The sequence below is a fragment of the Garra rufa genome, chromosome 1 (genome assembly GCF_049309525.1).
Source record: "Garra rufa chromosome 1, GarRuf1.0, whole genome shotgun sequence".
Classification (NCBI taxonomy): Eukaryota; Metazoa; Chordata; class Actinopteri; order Cypriniformes; family Cyprinidae; genus Garra; species Garra rufa.
Window position 1 is genome coordinate 42,615,807 of NC_133361.1, and position 22,283 is coordinate 42,638,089.

The 22,283-nt window shown below is 41.7% G+C and overlaps 1 protein-coding gene across 1 annotated transcript in view; it reads right to left on the reverse strand.

Moving 5' to 3' along the window:
* cacna1ia (calcium voltage-gated channel subunit alpha1 Ia) overlaps nucleotides 1-22,283 on the reverse strand; it is a 208,455-nt gene that overhangs the window by 118,991 nt on the left and 67,181 nt on the right. Inside the window, exons 2-3 of the mRNA XM_073840932.1 lie at nucleotides 14,594-14,705; nucleotides 1,987-2,120 (exon numbers count right to left, since the gene is read on the reverse strand). Coding sequence (XP_073697033.1) covers nucleotides 1,987-2,120; nucleotides 14,594-14,705 — 246 coding nt within the window. The remainder of the gene's footprint in view (nucleotides 1-1,986; nucleotides 2,121-14,593; nucleotides 14,706-22,283) is intronic.

The following is a 22,283-nucleotide window of genomic DNA, read 5'->3' on the forward strand; positions in this document are numbered from 1 at the left end:
TTACTGTATTAGTTATAAGCTGTACGACAAGCCAAATACTCTGAAAGTGAGATGAAACGGCGCTACTCAACTGAACCGCATAGCATGACGCAACACACTGGAGAGTGCGGAGAAAATCTGTTGCAGTGCAAACCAATTCACTGTGTCGTGGAAGTGAAATATTAACTTTACACTTTCACTTGACATTTTTCAGTTGCTATTTGCTCTGTAGTCATAACAAAAATGCTTAACAAAACGAGAATTGTTTGATAAATTAAATATGCCCATACTGTCTGCAGTTTTTTAAAGGTTTTCTTGCTCAGGAACATTTCATTTGTGAATCGTAATAAATTCAGTGTTTCCTTCAGTGCTTCTCTCCATCAATACCTTCCCTCGAGCGTTAGATGTCCTTATTTATCCGCGCAAAAACTAGCTAATTTAATCTACTTCGAAGCAATTTTGTAATTAGTTGTTTGTCTTGAGTTCAGAAGGTAAATAGTAGGAAGCAGGGATAACTAAGTGCCCTGAACAACACTAAAACAATATTTGATGGCAGGTTTTAGCTGGTCTTCCAGCTTTGCTAATGCTGGTGTTTCCGTTTAACTGGTCAGCCATCTGACCTCTCAACCTGACCAACTAAAAAGCCCACAACATCCATCTAAAACCCTCAGAATAGATATATATAGGTATATAACAAATGCAAATTGCCAAAAAATGTGAATTTATCACAAATTACAAAACTACTCACAACAACATGTGTGCATGGCAAAGAGATATTTTATTCCAAAAGGACAAGCATGGGAGAGACTAATGTCTGCCATTACACAAGGCCACATTAACACCCATCATGTTATAATGAGTCTAATCTTTCACTCAGCAAATCCTGCCGGACCTGAGAATAACCTGGGATGGGGCTGCTCACTTTTACAAACCCTGTACTGCCCTCCAGTACTTAAACAGACATTTGGATGTCTAATTAAATTAGCATGCAAAAGTAGAGAGGAGAGATTAAAGTGTTCTATGAAGAGAAAGAAAAATTGTTATGGGACGTGTTGCCCATGGCTAATTAAGGAAGTATATAATAAAAAATTAACAACCTGTTTCACATTACTGTGTTCCAATTTGTTCAGCCTCTTAACTCACGAATGTTTGTTTCCTGTGAGCTAGTGAGGAAAGTCTGACAGAGACAGAAACTATGTGTGTGTATTACAAATTAAAACAAGTATATCTCGCTCCAGCAGGTCTGTCCTGTTGATCTAATGCTTCTCCTTTCTGTTCTCCCTGCTGAAAAAAACAGCTAATACCAGCCTAGGCTGGTTGGCTGGTCTTAGCTGGTTTAAGCTGGAAGTAGCTGGTTTAAGCTGGTCTCCCAGCCTGGCCAGGCTGGTTAGGCTGGTTTTAGCTGGTGGCTTCCCAGCCTGACCAGCCTGGCCAGGCTGAAAAAGTGGCCAAAACCCCTCTAAAACCAGCCTGCCTTCCAGCTATGACCAGCTAAAACCAGGCTGGTTGACCAGCTAAAACCAGCCAACCAGCCTAGGCTGGTTTTAGCTGTTTTTTTCACCAGGGCTTATGTCCTCCTCAAAGAACTGTCCAGAGAGTTTGGTAAATTGATACTCTCACGGCAGTTTTCACTTCTCTTTTTTTAGCACTGAAAACAGCATCAAAACAACATGTGGGAAGGCTATACTCAACGTAAGTGAGATCTGAAAGACTCTAGCTGAAGTGTTTGGTCTGGACATACAACAGAATACATGAAAAGCCCATCAAGGGCATTCTGGAGCCAAACACAGCACACATCCTTCAGAGATCACAATGTAAACATTTAGTCATATTCTCCACAGCCATTTTCCCAGAACAACTGAAATGAAATGTCCATTAATACAGGGTACAGAATGCAGATGTCTCTACTGAGAAAAAAAGATAAACCCACTCAGGGTCACTACAGCCCCTGATTCACCTGCAGCTGGTGTGTGAGGAAAGGTTGAAAGAAAACAGACGTGCCCTTACCCTGCCATGACGATGAAGAAGTCCAGTCTGTTCCAAGTATCGCCAAGATAACAGCGACGGCCAAAGATACCCAGGGCCACCATCTTCACCACCATCTCCAGTGCAAAGAAAATATAGATAAATGCATCGAATGCCTAAAAGACAGAAATGAGAGATCATTAAAGACCCTTGTGTAACACAGTGTATGTTTTAACAGACCCCGTAAAATCAAAATATATTCTGCTTTATATATTCACTATAATGTGCTCCCAAAAGTTGACAAAAAAAATCAGATGCTTCCTAGAATGAGAATGTTCCTCCCCAAAACCACCAGTTTTCCATATAATTTTTCAACTTGTAAAGTTCAAAGTTGCATGCTATTGCAGCTAGTGGTCGAAATGGGTACTGTGGTCTAAATTCAAAATATTGCTTCTCCCGCCCTCTCCTCCTTAAACTAGGCACTCACATGGGTTGCCAGATTGAGGACACGCAACATGAATGAGCGTGAGTGGCAATGAAAGGCGATGAACATTTCACTGTAAACTGATGAGAATGCCGAGGCATTTTAGGTTGGGTAGAATCAAAGACTGACCTAGTTCGCTTACTCGCTTCCATGCAGGGTTGCCAGGTCCTAGAAGAATTTCTAGCCCAAAGCTTGATCAAAACCCACCAAAAAGGAATGAAAACTAGCCCATTTTTTTGCCCTGTCCAATCACAGCTGACAGCAGCTTGATTTCATTAATTCCCTTTAAAATATTTTTTTTATTAATTTTTTTTAATTAATTAATTTTGTTCAGAAATAATATTTTTCCATATCATATCAATATTTATCAGAATATTCATTTACCATTATTATGGAAAGAAATGCTTTGAGAATGCATGTAAACAAACACACACACACACACACACACACACACACACACACACACACACACACACACACACACACACACACACAATGGACAAAACTGTATGTTTGGCATTAAAACTTGGATGAAAAATTCTCTCTGTAGATTAAGTTCATAAAATCCGACGCAAACGCAGAAATCACTGTGAGCTTTACGTGTGTTTGCGTTTGTTTAGTAGTCAAAACTATGCTATTCATTTTAACAAAGACACACAGAACATGTAGACTTATGAGCGACATGCTTTGACTGGAAGTTGTCATGTTTATTTCTGCTGTGTAAAAGCCTTAACATCTAATGCCCTGGGTGAAACTCACATACTAGTTTGTGATGTGACATCCGCCTTTCTAGATAGATAGATAGTATTTTAATTTATAATTTTAAGAAATGAGTCTGTATGGAATCAGTTCTCTAGATCTGTTTCACGATCCATTAATTGCACTGCTCAGCTGTATGCTCTGCAAATATAACCTCTGAGCAATCAAATTTGCTCTAGGAAAGAAAAAGTAACTGAAATACTTAGCAATGTGTTGCACGGCACCATTTTTATGCTACACAGACTAGGGCTGGGCGGTATACCTTTTCATACCGAATACCGGTGTTTTTTTTTTTAATGATATTCATTTTTCATATACCCCAATACCGGTGAGTGTGTGCGTACAAAGCGCTGGGAACACGTATGTTGACGCAAACAGAAACCGCAGCTTGCACGTGCTTGTCTGAAGCAACACATACATCTGAGGTGTGGACGTATTTCAGTATATCTGAGAAAGACCCAGGGTTAGCGATTTGCAAAACTTGTAATGCCGAAATTTCAAGAGGGGGTGTGTCTGCAGAGATGAGAGCAGAGATCGGCGCATTGTGCGCACACAGATGTAGCTTTCAGTGAGAGAAAAACAATGGCTTTACGTTGGTGTTACGTCGCAATATTTTAAAGATATGTCTTTTCTATATACTGTATTTTTATTAATATTTATGCTTTAAAGCCAATGGATATCACACAAGCAACGTGGAAACTGATCAATATGTTAAAGTGAAAGTAAAAACTGACTTTCAGCATCTGATGTGCATTCTTTCAGACAATGAGAGACGATTATACTTCATATGCTGATATTAATTTAGTCCCTTAATATTTTTCTTGTGCCCCGAACATGGTGGGAAAAATAAATAAAAAAGAAACGTATTTTGTGTAAGGTTTGTTTTTGAAAGTCTTAAATAAAGCTCTTAATTTTCATTGATGACTGCAGTGTTATTAGGGGGTTATGAAAGTCATAATTATGATTTCAGGTGGTCTAAAATGTGGGGACTGAAAGACAAGAATTGCGATGAAACTTCAAAAGGCTATCCATTGAATAAATATGAGCGCTGCACGTTTCAAAATCATTTGTTGCGCTACTTTGTATACTATCAATCTGACAGCGCCTCCTGCTGGAAGAGAAACCCGTAGACTTGTAAATGTGAACTGGTGAAGAATGCACAATAAAGTGTTGTGTATTTTGACTGCAAATCATGAATTCTGATTTCTTCACCTCATTACAATTATGAGTGCCACTGTCACTTCTTTGTGAACAGCAGCATTTTGTGAGACCAATCAAACCTGGGTTAATACTAGTCCGGTCAATGTAAGCCAATATACTGCAGTAATTATTCTCTAATTTATTAGTGTCACACCCTCTGCACGATCCCTCAGCCCCAATCACCACGATCCTCCACCAACCAGCCAATCACCACCACAGCACACCCGTGAACCATCACCAGAATACTAATCACCGTCACCTGCACCAGCAATCACCACACCCTTTATATACCTACCTCTGCCACTCACTCACCGGCTGGTATCGAAGTTGCATGGATGCTTCTCTGTGGATCTTCTCCCCCTCCTGTTATCTCTCCTGTGCTCCTCGTGGATTCTTCCGATGTTCTCCTGTGCTCCTCGTGGATTGCTCTAATGTTCTCCTGTGAAACACGTGAATCGTGTTAGAGGGAAGTGACTATTGCTAACGCTATGATCCTTATGAACTTGAACTCACCTGTTGTGTTTGTTTGAAGATTTGACCACAGAGACCTTTACTCACCTGATTGCACGTGTGTTGAACTGTGCACGTTTGTTAATAAATACCTTGAAAGATACTCACCTTCTCCCTTTGTGTGTGGTCGTGACAGGATACCAGCCCTTAAAATATTAACTCACCGCGTCACTCATGGAGGCGAGCGCCGCTATCACCGAAGACACCCCCGATCCATTTGCGGATATGGTAAACGTCCTTCGTCAATCTCTACCTGCTGCTCCAACGACGATTTCCAACACGCCCCTCTCTCGCCCCATGAGTTATTCCGGAGACCCGGGTGGTTGCAATGGTTTCCTCCTGCAAAGTTCCCTCTATATTGAAGCCAACGCACACCAGTTTCCTAACGAAATTTCTAAAATATCTTTTATGATTTCCCTCCTCACTGGACAGGCACTCCAATGGGCAGACGCACTCTGGAATTCACGGAGCGACGCTTTAATCTCCTATAATGCTTTCGTTGCCCACTTCAAGGACGTGTTTGGAGCTGCGCTCACTCCCCTTTCCGTGCACGACGAACTGATCACTCTGAATCAAGGTGCGTCCAATATCCATGAATACACCCTGCGCTTCCGCTCCCTAGCGGCCACCAGTGGTTGGAACCAAGTAGCTCTCCTAGCAGCCTACCGTAAGGGGCTTAAACCCCAGATCCGCAAGCATATGGTTATTTACGATGACAACGTGCCGCTGGAAACCTTTATTAAGAAGGCAGTAGGCATTTCTCAACATCTCTCAGCGTGTCCTTCTACAAAGTCTGTACCCAGCTTCCCTCCACTCCGAACACCGTCACCCCAACGAGATGCGGAAGAGCCTATGATTACTGACTCCTATCGCCTGGATCCTGCGGAGAGGAAACGACGAATTAATAATCGTCTGTGCCTATATTGTGGAGAAGCCTCTCACTTCATCAGTGCCTGTCCAGTCCGCCCGCCTCGTCCAATGGTGAGTACCGTATCTATTACTCCGGCCATGTCTCTCTTACCCCATATTACCGCTGAACTAATAGTAAACTCTCGTACTCTCCCCATCTATGTGCTCGTGGATTCCGGAGCGGCTGGCAATTTTGTTTCATCACACTTCATTGCTAAACATCGAATTCCCACCGTTCAAAATGAGGTCACATACCAAATTACCACAATCCAAAACTCACCATTGGGCGATGGTAAGATATCTCGCCGGACCAGAAAAGTGACCCTCGTCTCCCAACACAACCACCGTGAACATCTGACCCTCCTGGTACTCCCGCGAGCCAACGTGGATGTCATCCTGGGCAGACCATGGCTCATTAAGCACCAACCCCGCATAGATTGGAGCACAGGAGAAGTCCTGGAGTGGGGCAAGACGTGTGAGAGCCACGGCTACCGTCCTTCCTCGTCAGATGCAGAGTCTCCATACCGTCCTATCCCTCTGCACGCCACCACCATAGAGAGCCCTGCCACTCAATCCGCCACCGCCATTCCCCCCGTCTATCAGTCTTTCACCGATGTCTTCAGCAAGGAACGGGCCACACAACTACCACCGCACCGGCCCTGGGACTGTAGTATCGACCTGCTGCCAGGCGCCAAACTACCCCACGGGAAGATCTACCCCCTCTCACGTCCTGAGCAGGAAGCCATGGAGAATTACATCCAGGAGGCTCTCCAACAGGGGTTCATCAGACCTTCCACGTCCCCAGCAGCATCCAGTTTCTTCTTCGTCCCCAAGAAGGATGGTGGGCTCAGACCTTGCATAGACTACCGGGTGCTCAACGACGCCACGGTGAAATTCGCCTATCCACTTCCTCTAGTGCCAGCTGCCTTGGAGGAACTACGGGAAGCCCGCGTCTTCACCAAACTCGACCTCCGCAGTGCATATAACCTGATCCGTATCCGAGAAGGAGATGAGTGGAAGACCGCCTTCATCACCCCCACCGGTCACTATGAATATCAGGTGATGCCCTATGGCCTGGCTAACAGTCCTTCCATATTTCAGAATTTCATGAACGAAATCTTCCGCGACTACCTCCATCGATTCGTAATCATCTACATTGACGATATCCTCATTTACTCACGTAACCTCAAAGAACATCAAGACCACGTCCGTCAGGTTCTCCAACGCCTCCGTGAGTACCAACTCTATCTAAAATTAGAAAAATGTGAATTCCATCAGCCCTCCATCTCCTTTCTCGGATACGTGATCACTGCGGAGGGAGTTCGCATGGAAGCCGGCAAGGTGGACGCAGTGGCCAAGTGGGCGGAGCCCAAGACGGTGAAGGAGCTTCAGCGTTTCTTAGGCTTCGCTAACTTCTACCGACGCTTTATAAAGAACTATAGCCTCCTATCGGCTCCACTCACTTCCCTCTTAAAGGGAGGACGCCGGGTACTACAGTGGACTCCAGAGGCTCAGCAAGCCTTCGACCGTCTAAAGCAAATGTTCACCACCGCTCCCATCCTCAAGCACCCCGACCCTTCAAGGCCCTTCGTGGTGGAGGTAGATGCGGCGGACGTGGGCGTAGGAGCTGTGCTGTCCCAGTGGTCTGATGAACCCCGATCCCTCCATCCGTGTGCGTACTATTCCAAAAAACTCACCCCAGCTGAGCAGAATTATGGAATTGGAGACCGCGAACTGCTGGCCATAAAGCTCGCCCTCGAAGAGTGGCGGCACTGGTTGGAAGGAGCCCAGTTCCCCTTCACCGTAATAACCGACCACAAGAACCTCCAGTACATTCAGCACGCCAAGAGACTAAATGCCCGCCAAGCTCGCTGGTCATTATTCTTTGCCCGATTCAATTTCAACATTACTTACCAACCCGGCCATAAAAACACCAAAGCAGACGCCCTATCACGTATGCACTCACCTGAACCTACTTCTGACGATCCTGATCCAATTCTACCCCCATCTGTCTTTCTCGCACCCATACTATGGCAGCTGGATGAAGATATACGGGCCGCCACCTTCGAGGAACCTGCACCACCGGAGCTTCCCCCGGGTCGTGTCTATGTCCCAAGCCGTCTCAGACCCCTTCTGTTGGATAGTACGCACACGTCCCCCGGCTCAGGACATCCTGGCAGCAGGCGAACCCTCTCGCTCCTCCAGCAGAAATATTGGTGGCCCAACATGAGCAGGGAAGTGGAACGGTACGTCCAAGGATGTTCGGTCTGCGCCGTCAACACAACCCCACGCCGCTTACCCGAAGGTAAATTACAACCGTTACCTATTCCCCGCCGACCCTGGACACACTTGGGCATTGACTTCGCCACAGACCTGCCCCCCTCTCAGGGTTACACCACAATTTTAGTGGTAGTCGATCGATTCTCGAAAGCTTGCAAATTAATACCTCTCAAAGGTCTCCCCACAGCACTAGAAACCGCAGAGGCACTGTTCCACAATGTATTCCGGAACTTCGGACTCCCAGAAGACATCGTGTCCGATCGGGGACCCCAATTCATTTCCAGGGTCTGGCGGGCCTTCTTCCAACTTCTGGGTACCACAGTCAGCCTGTCATCCGGATATCACCCTCAAACGAACGGGCAGACCGAACGGAAAATTCAGGAAATCTCCCGCTACCTTCGGACGTACTGTTCCCAACATCAAAACACCTGGAGCCAGTATCTACCGTGGGCTGAGTATGCGCAAAATTCCCTCCGTCAAACCTCTACTGGTCTAACCCCATTCCAATGTATTCTAGGTTATCAACCAGCTCTGTTTCCATGGACTGGAGAGTCCTCCGAGGTGCCCGCGGTAGATCACTGGTTCCGAGAGAGCGAGAGGGTGTGGGACTCAGCGCACGTCCATCTCCAGCGGGCAGTACGGAGGCATACGGAACATGCCAACCGCCGTAGGTTACCCAACCCAGTTTACCTCCCCGGGGACCAGGTATGGTTGTCCACTCGAGACATACGCCTCCGGCTGCCCAGTAGGAAGCTGAGTCCCCGCTACATAGGGCCCTTCACCGTGCACTCACAGATCAACCCTGTCACCTACCGTCTAAACCTACCTCCACATTACAGAATCGCCCCCTCGTTTCACGTTTCCCTACTCAAACGCCACACTGAACCCCTGTTCCCTTCCTCCACAGAATCGGAGTCACCTCCTCCTCCCGACCCGCCAGAGATCCTTGGAGATAACATCTACCAAGTCCAAGAAATCCTAGACTCCCGGCGGCGGAACGGCCAGCTCCAGTACCTAGTGGACTGGAAGGGGTTCGGACCCGAGGAGAGATCGTGGATACCCCGTGACGACATCCTGGACCCGACTCTCCTCGAGGAATTCCACCGCCAACATCCCGAACGCCCAGCTCCCAGAGGTCGTGGTCGTCCCCGTCGCCGTTCTTGGGTGCCTGGAGTCACCCGTGGAGGAGGGGGTGATGTCACACCCTCTGCACGATCCCTCAGCCCCAATCACCACGATCCTCCACCAACCAGCCAATCACCACCACAGCACACCCGTGAACCATCACCAGAATACTAATCACCGTCACCTGCACCAGCAATCACCACACCCTTTATATACCTACCTCTGCCACTCACTCACCGGCTGGTATCGAAGTTGCATGGATGCTTCTCTGTGGATCTTCTCCCCCTCCTGTTATCTCTCCTGTGCTCCTCGTGGATTCTTCCGATGTTCTCCTGTGCTCCTCGTGGATTGCTCTAATGTTCTCCTGTGAAACACGTGAATCGTGTTAGAGGGAAGTGACTATTGCTAACGCTATGATCCTTATGAACTTGAACTCACCTGTTGTGTTTGTTTGAAGATTTGACCACAGAGACCTTTACTCACCTGATTGCACGTGTGTTGAACTGTGCACGTTTGTTAATAAATACCTTGAAAGATACTCACCTTCTCCCTTTGTGTGTGGTCGTGACAATTAGGAAATGTGGTTAACACCTAGTCATGCATGAAAAAAAAAAAAATACCGTCATATACCGTGATACCGTATAATTTTGAAAAATACCGTGATATAAATTTTTGGTCATACCGCCCAGCTCTAACACAGACTGCCAATGACAGCTAATGAGATCCTGAGAGAAGTCAAAAGCTGAATGAGCCTGGAATGAAAGGGCTTTCAAGAACCCTAGTATAAGTGAAGGACTGATTATAAAGTCCAGTCAGCACCCAAGTCTGTTCACCCTTACTTCACCTGACCCCGGACGACCCACCCGGATCTCATTTCCCAACCGACGCTGAGATGACTGACGATCAGAGCAGATGATCCGTTTGACAGAAAGTGTTTCTTTCATAAACAATTGAGTCGCGGGAGTATACAGACTTAAAGAGCACTGTTAATTAGCTCCTTCCAAACACTCAGACGTGTGATTGTCACTGTCAAAGCCCTGCTGCGTTCTCATTACGACGCCACAGATAGCTCAAATTTCGAGCGACTGATTGCACAGACCAGTCAAGCCGCGATCGCCCTCATCAATGGCTTTGTTTCTGCTCTCATGTTGGTCACTCGTTCAGTTTTTTAAGTTCAACGCTGCAGGGATAATTATAACGATGTGAGAAGTGTAATTTTCTTGCACACGCATGCAGAAAATAGAGCGTCTGATACGTTATGCCCCTTAGTCTTAGTCACTTTGCATGTCCCCGGTTGCCAAGTAGAACTGATACAGGTTTTGCTTCACACTACAGCGTGTTTATGTGTGATACAGGGAGGAGGCCGATGGCCAGCGATGCCAATTTGGATGGGCGCCCGCACGAGAAACGGAGAGTTTGAAACCGTCCGGTGCGAGCAAAACAGCACTGGCTTAAGATCCCCGGTGGGACCAGAGGACGCAAACATCCTGGCGCCGAGAGGACGCTTCCTCTAGAGCTACCTTCTTCCACGTGCCATACCTGACATATGGCTCTCTATACGTGTCCGTACACACACAGCAAGCAGGAGAGAGACAGACTTTCGTTCCTGCCCACACAGTTTTCATTTCAACCCCGTCTTTTTGTTTTGCAGTCAATCCAAAAAGCTAATGTGAGAAATATCGCATTGCAGTCCTTCTTAATTTGCATTTCTCTCTTCAAAACTCTTTTTACACAATGAAAGTACGGCTCTGAACAACGAGAGCTCACTGAGGAATACTGTCAGCCATCTTGACTGATAAAACATTGAGTCATGGCTCTCGCTCCATTTCAGCTGCACCTATGAGAAGGTAAAGCTGACGTCTGATGCCGTAGCGTAAGCCACTTTCACAGGTAAGCCTGAGATATGAGGTAAGCTCACAGTCAGCGTTATTTCTTAATTGGGCTATGCACTGTGGAGAGTGATTGGGAATTGCTATAAAACTCATTCAATTTGGCGGAAAGCCTAGTCATTAGGAGAAGATCTCAATAACTTATCATCTCTTGGACTTAAAGCCTATAAGATGGATAAGATTTTTGCTTGGAGCCCACTGATTTTAATTGTATATGCAAAATATCTTTCACAGAGGAAAGTAAGTCATGAAGGTTTGGAAAGATATGAAAGTGTGTAAATGATGACAGAGTTTTCATTTTTGGGTGAACTATGCCTTTAAGCAGTAACTCTTCCAACAGATCAATGTGGTCTGTGCCTTGACACAGGGATTCTGAATCAAGACGCTGTTGCAGAATGTCTCAGGGTGTTGCACACACTGAGGACGTTCACAACTGTAGACAGAAGTCAAACTCACGAACCTACAACCATCCCTGATGACACTGTTCAACAAGAGGAGTGTATAAATTCATCTTATATTGATGTGTTGTGGGGACGAGCAGCCCGCAAGAGCCCTGTTTTATTTATAAAATACAGAGAGAGTTTATATTGCATACACTGGTGAATATTATGAAAAAAAGTGAGGGGGGAAATACTGCTTTCAACTGAATGTGAAAGTCATCACTTACCAGTGCTGCATAAAAAATTATTTTCTATATAGCCATATTAATTGTTATCAAATCGGATATCGAAATTGAATCACAAGTTTGTGAATCAGAATCAGAATCAAAATCAAATCAATTCATGAATTTGTGTCAAAACAAAGCCCCATCATTAACTTTTTTTAATTTATTTAGTTTTATGTTGTTCCAAAACCAACAGAGTTTCTTCCACAGAACACAAAAGAAAATATTTTGAAAAACTGTACTGGTTGTCTTTTTCTTCCAATTACAATGAATGGTTTTAAAGAGTAGGGAAAAAATTATAAAAATGTTAATAAACGTGTTCTATTTTCTAAACCCTCTGAAGCTAAATTTAAATGACAAACACACCAAGTCATTTAGTTTTGTGGAATAAATAAATAAATAAATTTGACTCTGGACCACAAAACCAGTCATAAGTGTACATTTTTTCGAAATTGAGCTTTGTACATCAACTTAAAACTGAACAAATAAGCTTTTCATTAATGTAAGGTTTGCTAGGATAGGACAATATCTGGCCTAGATACAACTACTTGAAAATCTGGAATCTGAGAGTATAAAAAAAAAATCTAAATATTGAGAAAATATTAGAAAGTCTTTGCAATGCATATTCCTAATCAAAAATTAAGTTTTGATATATTTACGGTAGGAAAATGGAACATGATCTTCACTTAATATCCTAATGATTTGTGCATAAAAGATAAAATTGTATAATTTTGACCCATACAACATATTTTTTGGCTCTTGCTATTTTTATATGATATTACTTAAGAGATACATTTACATAAATTACATAAATTTACAAAAATACACAAAAAATTTACCAAATTAACCAAAAAAAGAACATTTCTGATTCAAATCATGAATTTGTTTGTGAATCTGACATCTGACAGCTCTCATGAACTTGCAAATCTAAGTTAAAGTAGATGTCAAGATTTTTAATGAATAACTTAAATATTTAAAAGTAGATTTGACCACTTCTGCCTATAAGACTTCAGCAGAAGTCTAGGAATGTAGTGTGTTGTCAAATCAACCACCTTTTATCATTCTTTATGGCGTTTTGGGTCCTTTTTAAAGCTTGAAAGGCTAATAGTATACCTAATAGTATACCTTCACTGTAACTACATGGAAATGAATGATCATCACCAACCGCATTATTCAAAATATCTCCTATTGTGCTCCACAAAAGAAAAAGTCATACAGGTGGAACAACATGAGTAAGTAAATCAGGGCGCAGTTTTTAGGTGAGCTAATTCCTTAATGGATTGTGTTCATGTTTAAGCTCTGCCATGAAAGCTGAACTGGAGCAGTGCCATAGGCGATGATTTATCTAACACACAACGATCATGTGCGTTTTTATGTGCGGTCTCTGAACAGACTCCCTGGACCCAGCCGTCACATTCAGGCAAGCTAATGAACACAGCAGGGCTCCTGGGACAGCGGATGCATGGAGAGTTTAGAGGACACATAAAAACGTCCCTAAAGCTCCCAAAAGATGACATAAGCAATTAAAGGCCATCCTCTGTCAACACAAACCCCCCGAGTTCTGTCTGCTTCGTCAACCTCTCAGAGTGAGAGAGAGCCTCATTAACCACAGAGAGGCGAAAGGGATGATGATAATAAATGAAGGAAAAGAAAGAAGGAAAACTGTGTCTTGAGACAAGATGGGCCGGGAATAGGTGTAAGAGCCTTAAACTCTTTAACTGACATAAAAAACTGCATTTTGACAAGGCACATTAACAACATTCAGGGCTGGTCTGTTGCATCAGGTTGATGTTTTATATCTGAAAAGAGAGAAATACAGATTCTCTGTTCCAAAACCTACTGAGCTTCAAATGAAGGCAGCATTTTAAAGGGATAATTCACCCAAAAATGAAAATTATGTCATTCATTATTCAACCTCATGTCGTTTCAAACCAGTAAGAACTTTGTTTATCTTCAGAACACAATTTAAGATATTTTTGATGAAATCCAAGAGCTTTCTGACCCTGCATAGACAGCAACACAACTGAAACATTCCCAGGCCAAGAAAGGTTTTTCATGCGCAAAGAAACCAAAAATGAGCCTTGAACGTGTTAGTTGTGTTGCTGTCTGTGCAGGGTCAGAAAGGTCTAGGATTTCATGAAAAATTATCTTAATTTGTGTTCAGAAGATAAACGAGGGTCTTACGGGTTTGGAACGACATAAGAGTGAGTAATTAATGACAGAATTTTCATTTTTGGGCAAACTATCCCTTTAAGGCATCTTAGGTTTGCTGCTGCTGTGATGCTATCCAAAAATGTAACTTTGTAAATTTTAATTATGCTTCAAATATTTCAGTTTTGCCAAAATTTGTAGCTATCATCTTATGTATGCTTTGCTTAGAAGAAAATTGTTAACTGTACTGTCAGAAAAAATGCAAAGTCTACCTTTTTGTAAGGGTGCCAACTTGTCATTGAAGCAGTAACCTCAAAGGAACAACTATATACTTAATTTACTCCTAAAAAGAGTATAACAGTATCTTAGAACAGTGATATGCACTCCTATGGATAGTTCCCCCCAAAAAGACAATTCTGTCATCATTTACTCACTCTTATGTTGGTTAAGACTTTTGGTTAATCAAATTACGACCTTGTTAGTGAAACCTTGATGTTTCCCTACATTGAAAGTCCAGGTAACCAAAACTTAGATTTAATTAAAGTCTTTTAAAGAGATATTGTTTTGAGTAAAAAATGACAGACAATTTGCTCTATGACATTTAGGATGCTGCCTTCGTAGGCTGCTCGCTATGTTTTGGAACTGAGCTAGATTGTGTGTATGTGTGTCCACACTGACCTGTAGAATCTGACAGCGCTCTGAGGTGCAGTCGATGTTCTCACAGGGCTGGTACATCCCCAAAGTGACGCAGTTCAGCAGGATCACCATGATACTGATGCGCTCGAACCACGTAAGGAAGCATATGTTAAGGCTAATATGATCAGCAGACAAGTAAATACAATAATACACAAAATTAAGACTTGTATACTTTTTTGAATTAGGTGCTTACCTGTGGGAAAATTGCTATCACGAGACTAACACAGTGCCCTAACCACATGTCACGTGAGATGTGTAGATCACAGCCATTCAGAAGAGCAGAAGTGCACAGTTTACTCTCTAATTCATAAATATTTAACTTTTTAACACTGTTAAAACTTTATACTGACTGACTGACACCATCTTTGTCATGGAAAACACTTGTTGTTTTGCACTGAGTTTGCAGTTGTAAAGTTTATGTTTTATTTAAATGTATTTTCAAGATCTGAGGTAAATGATCTATTATTGATTTCAGTTTCAATAGAGTGCCTGAGATTATAATTATCATAGTATGTGTATGTTTGTGTTGTTCGAGCCGCAACATTGAAACAGTTTCTAAAATAGAAATTTCGGGTAGTTAGGACATTAACTTTGATTAACGTGGAAAAGATTTCTTTTATCGCGTGCCACTGTGTCACGTCGTGTGTAGTTAGGACACAGTGAAAGACATACATTCATTTGACGTCAGTAAGCTTTTCATTTTAAAAGAGCAATAAAGACATGTAGTTACAAAAGTTATCCATTTCAAATAAACTGTTCTTTTGAACTTTATATTAATTAAAGAATTCTGAAAAAAATATTAAGCAACACGGCTGAACTGTTTTCAGCATTGATAAAAATAAGAAATGTACCAAATCAGCATATTAGAGTGATTTCTGAAGAATCATGTGAGACTGAAGACTGGAGTAATGGTGGTGAAAATTCCCTTTGCCATCACAGAAATGAATATATATATATATATATATATATATATATATATATATATATATATATATATATATATTTTTTTTTTTTTTTCTTCAAAAAGGTTCATATAAAATTCCAATTATGTTTCACAAGATTACTGTCTTTACTGTATTTTTTATCAAATAAATGCAGCCTTGGTGAGCATAAGAGACTTTTTTTTTCACTAAAAACCTTTAAAAATCTTACACAACCCCATAATTGAATGGCTGTCTAATTAAGCAGTTTGCTACATATTTTCTAGCAGAGTAAGTTTCCTGCTTCAGTTTAATACTTAGAGTTTTGAGTTTATTTATGTCACTGGTAAGTATTTACTGCTTCCAAGTAGGGCTGTCGCGATAACCGCAATATCGCAATACCGCGCTATTGACGTGCATAACCGCAGAGGAATGCAACAACCGCAGCAACCGCGATATTTGCCTGTTTTCTTTTTTCCTAAGGATTTGCCTTTCTCACTTAATGCCTGTGTGCTGAATATTAAATTAGTAATAAGTTAGTAATGATAACATAATGTGTTTATTATGAGGCTCAGTAGATGTGCACTTAACAAGCCTAAACAGACAGCGAATGAGAGAGAGATCGACTGAGCTTGTGCGATTACCTGCGTCTGTCTTTCAGATCGAGTCGGGTATGTATGTGAAACTAGCTTGTCATGACCAAGGAAAGTGAAATCTCTGTCTTAACATCGATGCTCTGCTGGTCAGCTGAGCCTTTAAAAGTGGCGATTAAAGTTAAAATGATTTCAACATCGTTTTTCATTACGTCTCTCTTTGAATAAATAAGCGTTTTTGAACGTGCAGTTGAATGAACGGTTTAAAGACTTACTCAAAGATAGTCTCTTGCCTCCATCTTGTGGTGTAACAATGAAACTGCAGTGACTGACAGCTCGCCTAAAACACGCAGGTGAAATACTGACAGAAAGTCTCTTGTCCAGTCAGACTCGAGGGAGCGCGCTAACTGTTGTATATACGAAGATTTCAGATGCAAAGCCTCTAAGTATGTCTGACATTTTTCTTCAAAATTTGCATTTCTTTCTGGCTAGGTTTCTATGTAAGTACTGTTTACTTCACTTCATGTATCAACGCGATTTGGTTTCGGTTTATTGATTTCTGAATACGACCTTACACCTTACATTGTAACAGCCTACACACAATTTTATATATATACATATATATATATATGGCGGTAATACCGCATACCGCGCTACTGAGCCACTCAAAATTACCGCAAGGGAAATTCCTTAACCGCGACAGCCCTACTTCCAAGGCAAATTCAGAAACAAGATTAGCTTTTAAGATTTATCTTCCATTATTAGCTGTTTGGGGTTGATTTACTACACCACTAATAATGATAAATCTTAAAAACAAATCTTGTTCCTGAATTTGCTTCATAAGCATTACATATTCACCAATCACCATACAATATAACATCTTGTTTATTGTGTGTATATATATTACTTCACATCAAAGGTGTAATTTATTATTTCATGCCAATGCAATCTCTGTACTGAGCAAGACTCCACTCAATGAATACAACCTTCACAGCAAAAGCACATCACAAAGAAACACAAAATACACTGAGAAGGCATTTGTCACCCCCTCCTCCCTCAGGCCTGTTAGCTGGAGTGAAATCTTCAGGCCTCTCCACTAAATCTCTACAAGCCTCATCTCTTCACCTTTATGGACCATTTCTTTTTCAATTTACTCTACTCCGTCTTTTCCTCCAGCTTGGTCAACCTTTTAGCGCGCTATTTTTTTCTGTTCGCACATAACGTCTGCCCCTCCTCGTTTAACTTCCTTGTTCACTCCATCATGTTTCTCTCTTTTTCCCTCCCTCTTGTCTCTCATCTCCAACACTTCTCTTTTATTTCCTGTTTTCATGAAACATTTTCTAGTGTTTGAACTGCATTAGCCACAGGGCAAAAGGGCTGCTGATTTCGCTTTGTGCTGGATCTAACAGCGCAATACATTCCTCAATTAATTAGGAACTACCAAAAACACACTGCACCGGAAAGAGGCTTCTGGCACTCAGTAAAATGTGATTTATGGGCAATATTTCACCTTTTTTTTTCTTCAACCTCATCAAAACTTTCAAAAAGAAAAAATTTACATTTCGATATGCATGTGCTATTAGACTAAGGGATTTGCTACAGTGCTGGCCACATTCTGAACTTGCGTATGTAATATTGTAAAAAGCCTTGCAGGCTTGTGTTCCTGCTTTAATCATTAGAATGGAGACCGCAACCCCCATAGGGCTAAAGCAAGCACCCACATCATGCTGCAAAGCGTTCACTATGGTTACTGCAGGAAATTGCTCCTTTCTTTTTTATATTATTGTTGATACCTCATCAGGTTCTAAGGCAAGCTTTTGGCAGAGGGAAAAAAGCGCCCACAGAAACACTTAAGTGACATTAAAGGGACAGGAGCACAGAATCAATCTCACAGTACACGTCACAGAGAGAGAGAGAGAGACAGAAAAAGAAAGACAGCGAGTCAAGGCCGATAGGTTGACAGAAACATGGGCCGTTTATTTAAAGAAAGATGGAAGGAAGGCTGAAGGGGTGTGAAATGAGACAATCACATGCACACAGGGAAAACATTTCACTCAAAGAAGTTATGGGGGGGTGGGGGGGGTAAATGGTCACAGTAGGATCAGTGAGGATTTGGAGCCGATTTTGCTTCAGGACCTGATCTTACTTTGGATATCAACACAGTTCCAGCAATGTTTATCATATAAAAGTGAAAGAAAAATGTCCTTAAAAATCATGGAAGTCATGAAATGGAGAATCAAAATGTTGTTGATATTTACACATAAGAGAGGTTACAATATAAACATACTGCACACTTCAAAACTCAAAACTAATAGTTTAAAATTTGAATTAGTCTTTTCTACCCTTATGAAATGTCACGATTTAAAATGTGAGAACTGTGATGTCACAATTCTCCTTGACACTTAAGATCAATGCAAGTCTGTCTATGATTTGATTTCTGCATTTTTGCCCCAACTCCCATTATAAGCAATAACACAATTTACACTGCGCAACAAGCCTCTTTTTCACATTGTGTTTTCACTAAGTTAGTTACCATGAAAGCATTTGTGAGATTGCATTGCAACATCTCTCTCTCTCAACGTTACCTGAACACACATAAACACTTTTATTTGTTTGCAAAAGTCACCCAAATCACGTAAAACACATCATCTGGCTGTCAAATAAATGGGATACCTGGGTACAGGTTTATTTCTGACAAACACAGGGACATCTGATGCAGTTAACATAGAAAGCATACCCATTATATGTTTACATATACTACCAACACTGTAACAACACAAAGCTAGTTATAAGTCTGCAGATTTGTCCTTTAAATCAATTTAAATATGCAAAAAAAGTAAGTTTCAGAATAAAAAAGCTAGCACGTCTTTTATAGGATGTTACTTTACTCTGCTATCGAAGAACATTTTCTGCTACAATTCTTCACTTTTTTCTCGCAATTACGAGTTTACATCTTGCAATTCTGCCTTTTTCTCAGAATTGCGAGATCTAAACTCACAACTGTGAGTTATAAATTGAGAATTACAAGACAAAACTTTTGACTTTTTTCCCTCAGAATTGCGAGTTCATACAGTATCTCACAATTCTGACTCTGAACACAATTGCAAGTTATTATTAATCAGAAAAGTCACAATTCTGAGAACATATCAGTCTTTTTTCATAGAATTGTGAGATATAAACTCACAATTGTGAGTTACAAAGTCTAATCCTGAGAAAAAAAACTCAGAATTGGGAGATATAAACTCGCAATTGCAATAAAAATGTCAAAATTGAGAGATACAAACTCGCATTTGCCAGAATTGTGAGATATAAACGCCTCGGGTTTCGTATGAAACTCTAGTTCCTTGAGGGAACGAGACGCTGCGTCGGAAACGCTTTGGGAACGCCCTCTGTGTTTCCTATGCTCTCAATACATGTGAAATCAGTCCAAAGAGAAGCGCGTGTGACGTCAGGAACCAGGAAGCTATAAAGCACGTGCGGTGAATGCAGCCGGCAGCTTCTGCCACCAGGAGCGCTGCAGGGATGCCGAAATTGTGGAAGGCGACGCAGCGTCTCGTTCCCTCGAGGAACTAGGGTTTCATACGAAACCCGAGGCGTTCCCCCGGAAACGCTTTGGGCGAAAGTAGCCCAAATAAAACGAGTGGCCTCAGCCCACTCGTAGAAAGGGCGAAAGTAGCCCAGAATAATTGCTGCTAATAAAGCAGGAAAGGAGCGACCTCAGTCGACTTGTAGAAAGGGCGGAAGTAGCCAGAGTAGAATGAGCGGCCTCAACCCACTCTTGGAAAGGGCGAAAAAAGTAGGGATGCACAATATTTATCGGACAGATAAATTATTGACCGATATGGGTAAAAATTACGTCATTTTTATTGCTCCGATAAATAAATGAAATCCGATCCGATAAAGTACTCTTGCTGGTAAATCAATCAATCAGTCTGGTTTATCTGAGATTCATCTGCTTTCCGAGTGCTTTGGAAAAGCGGACTTTGTCGCGTGTAATACGTCATCATCTGTGTCGTCATCATCGTATTCGCCGGTCTGGAAGTTTTTCGCGGTGGCAGAGGAGGACGATGCTATTGCTATTTGCAACACATGTTTAGCAAGGATTCTGAGAGGAGGTAAAAAGCCGTCAAGTTTTAACACAACAAATCTTATATATCTCACTTCAGAGGTCGTCATCGCGGTGAATCTGTTTTAGGGGCCGTTCACATGTCGTGCCTAAAAACGTGTGGAAAACGCTAGACGCGCCACTTTCTCTTTCTTTCCAAACCGCTCTGTAGCCTGCTCTGCTGTGGCGTCTGCCGTTGCTAAGCAACCATGACCTGCACTCTCCATAAAGACGTGTAAGTTTCAGCAAAGGATAAATGGATTTTCAGCATTAAAAATCGCTTGCAGCAGCTCTGTTATTAAATTTATTTAAAAATGTTTATTCCTGTACAGCTATGATAAGCTGTTTCTCCACCTTGGCAGTGCTTTCAATGTTATTAAGGGAAAGGGTGAAGCTGATTGTTCGGTTCATGTTACATGACCTACGTTGGGTTTGCGGCATTCTGAAAAGTTGAGATGTTTTAATCTCGATTCTGATGTTTTATTCCCCGTCTTGTACGATTTGGTTGTTGCACACATTCATAATATGATCAATAAGAATGGACTACACGTAAGCTTTAACGGACATTTGGACATCTGACATTAGTCCATGATGCACTTTTCTTTTCTTTCAGGTGGACAAATGTCAAAGCATTTTATTTATTTAGAATTGTGGTGCCTTACACAAAAAATATAAACATTTTTGAAGAGTCAGGACTGATGTTTGCTATGATTGTTTGACCCAGATATATAATATACATTTCATTAGTTTATCTTAGATTTTGTATTCTCCTGGGTGCACAAAATTATCATATAAAAATATGAACGTATTGGGTATCGGTATCTGTATTGGTATCGGCCACAAGAAGGACTTAATTATCGGCTATCGGTATCGGTAAAAAATGTCATATCGTGCATCCCTAAAAAAAAGTTAATTAAAGTTAAAAAGTAAATTATAAACTCGCAATTGCAAGAAAAGTCAGAATTGAGAAATACAAACTCACATTTGCCTGAATTGTTAGAGAAATAAACTTAAAATTGTGAGTTACAAAGTGTAATTCAGAGAAAATAGTCGGAATTGCAAGAAAAAAATCAAAATTGTAAATTATAAACTCGCCAGAATTGTGAAATATAAACTCACAATTGTGTATTATAAATGCCAAATCTGAGAACAAAAAGTCAGAATTGTGAGATACAAACTCACATTTGTGAGAAAAAAGTCAGAATTGCGAGTTTTTATCTCACGATTCTGACTTTATTTCTTGCAATTATTAGTTTATATCCTGCTTTTCTCAGAAAAGTTTTCTCACAATCCCACAATTCTGACTTTATAACTCACAGTTGTGAGTTTGTATAACGCAATTCTTAAAAAAAAAGTGAATTGTGAGATTGTTGCAATAACCATTTTTTTTATTTAGTGGTGGAAAAGGCTTTCATACTATGTAGGCAGAACACACACAGGGAGATAAATATGTTTTAATAAAAATGTAATAATAAAAAATAATAATTTGTTGCATCCCTAACAGACAGTAAACATTCCCAATTCACTCACCATTGGCCAGTATGACAATAGTTTCGCATACCTTTGACAACTATGCAAAGTGGCTCAATGATAAGATCATGCATGATGTATGAGAAAGCTCTTATCAAGGGAAGAGGAGGGTCAGAGTATCAACAGCCAATCACACACACTTACAATCAGGCCTCCTGAGGCCCATCAGGAAAACGGCATAGCACCAGAGCCAATACATATGCCATCAGAGCCACAGTGATTACGCGCAGCAATGACAGAGAGAGAAAGATGAACGAGAGAGAGGAGGAGGAGCAGATGGATGATAAGCATGATTAGTGACGAAACAAGTTCATTTTGAGAGCAGCTCCATCAGTTACAAGTGCTAGCTGATTAAGACAGCCACGGCTTGTGTTTAAGTCAACATAGCACTGCGACAACTGAAAAGGAGGAGGATGAAGATGGGGCTGCAATTGGCACCCTGAAAAAAAAAAGAAATCAAAGCACAGTGACATTGTTGGACTGACAGGACACTTGTAGATAGAGGGGTTAGACACGATGAAGCA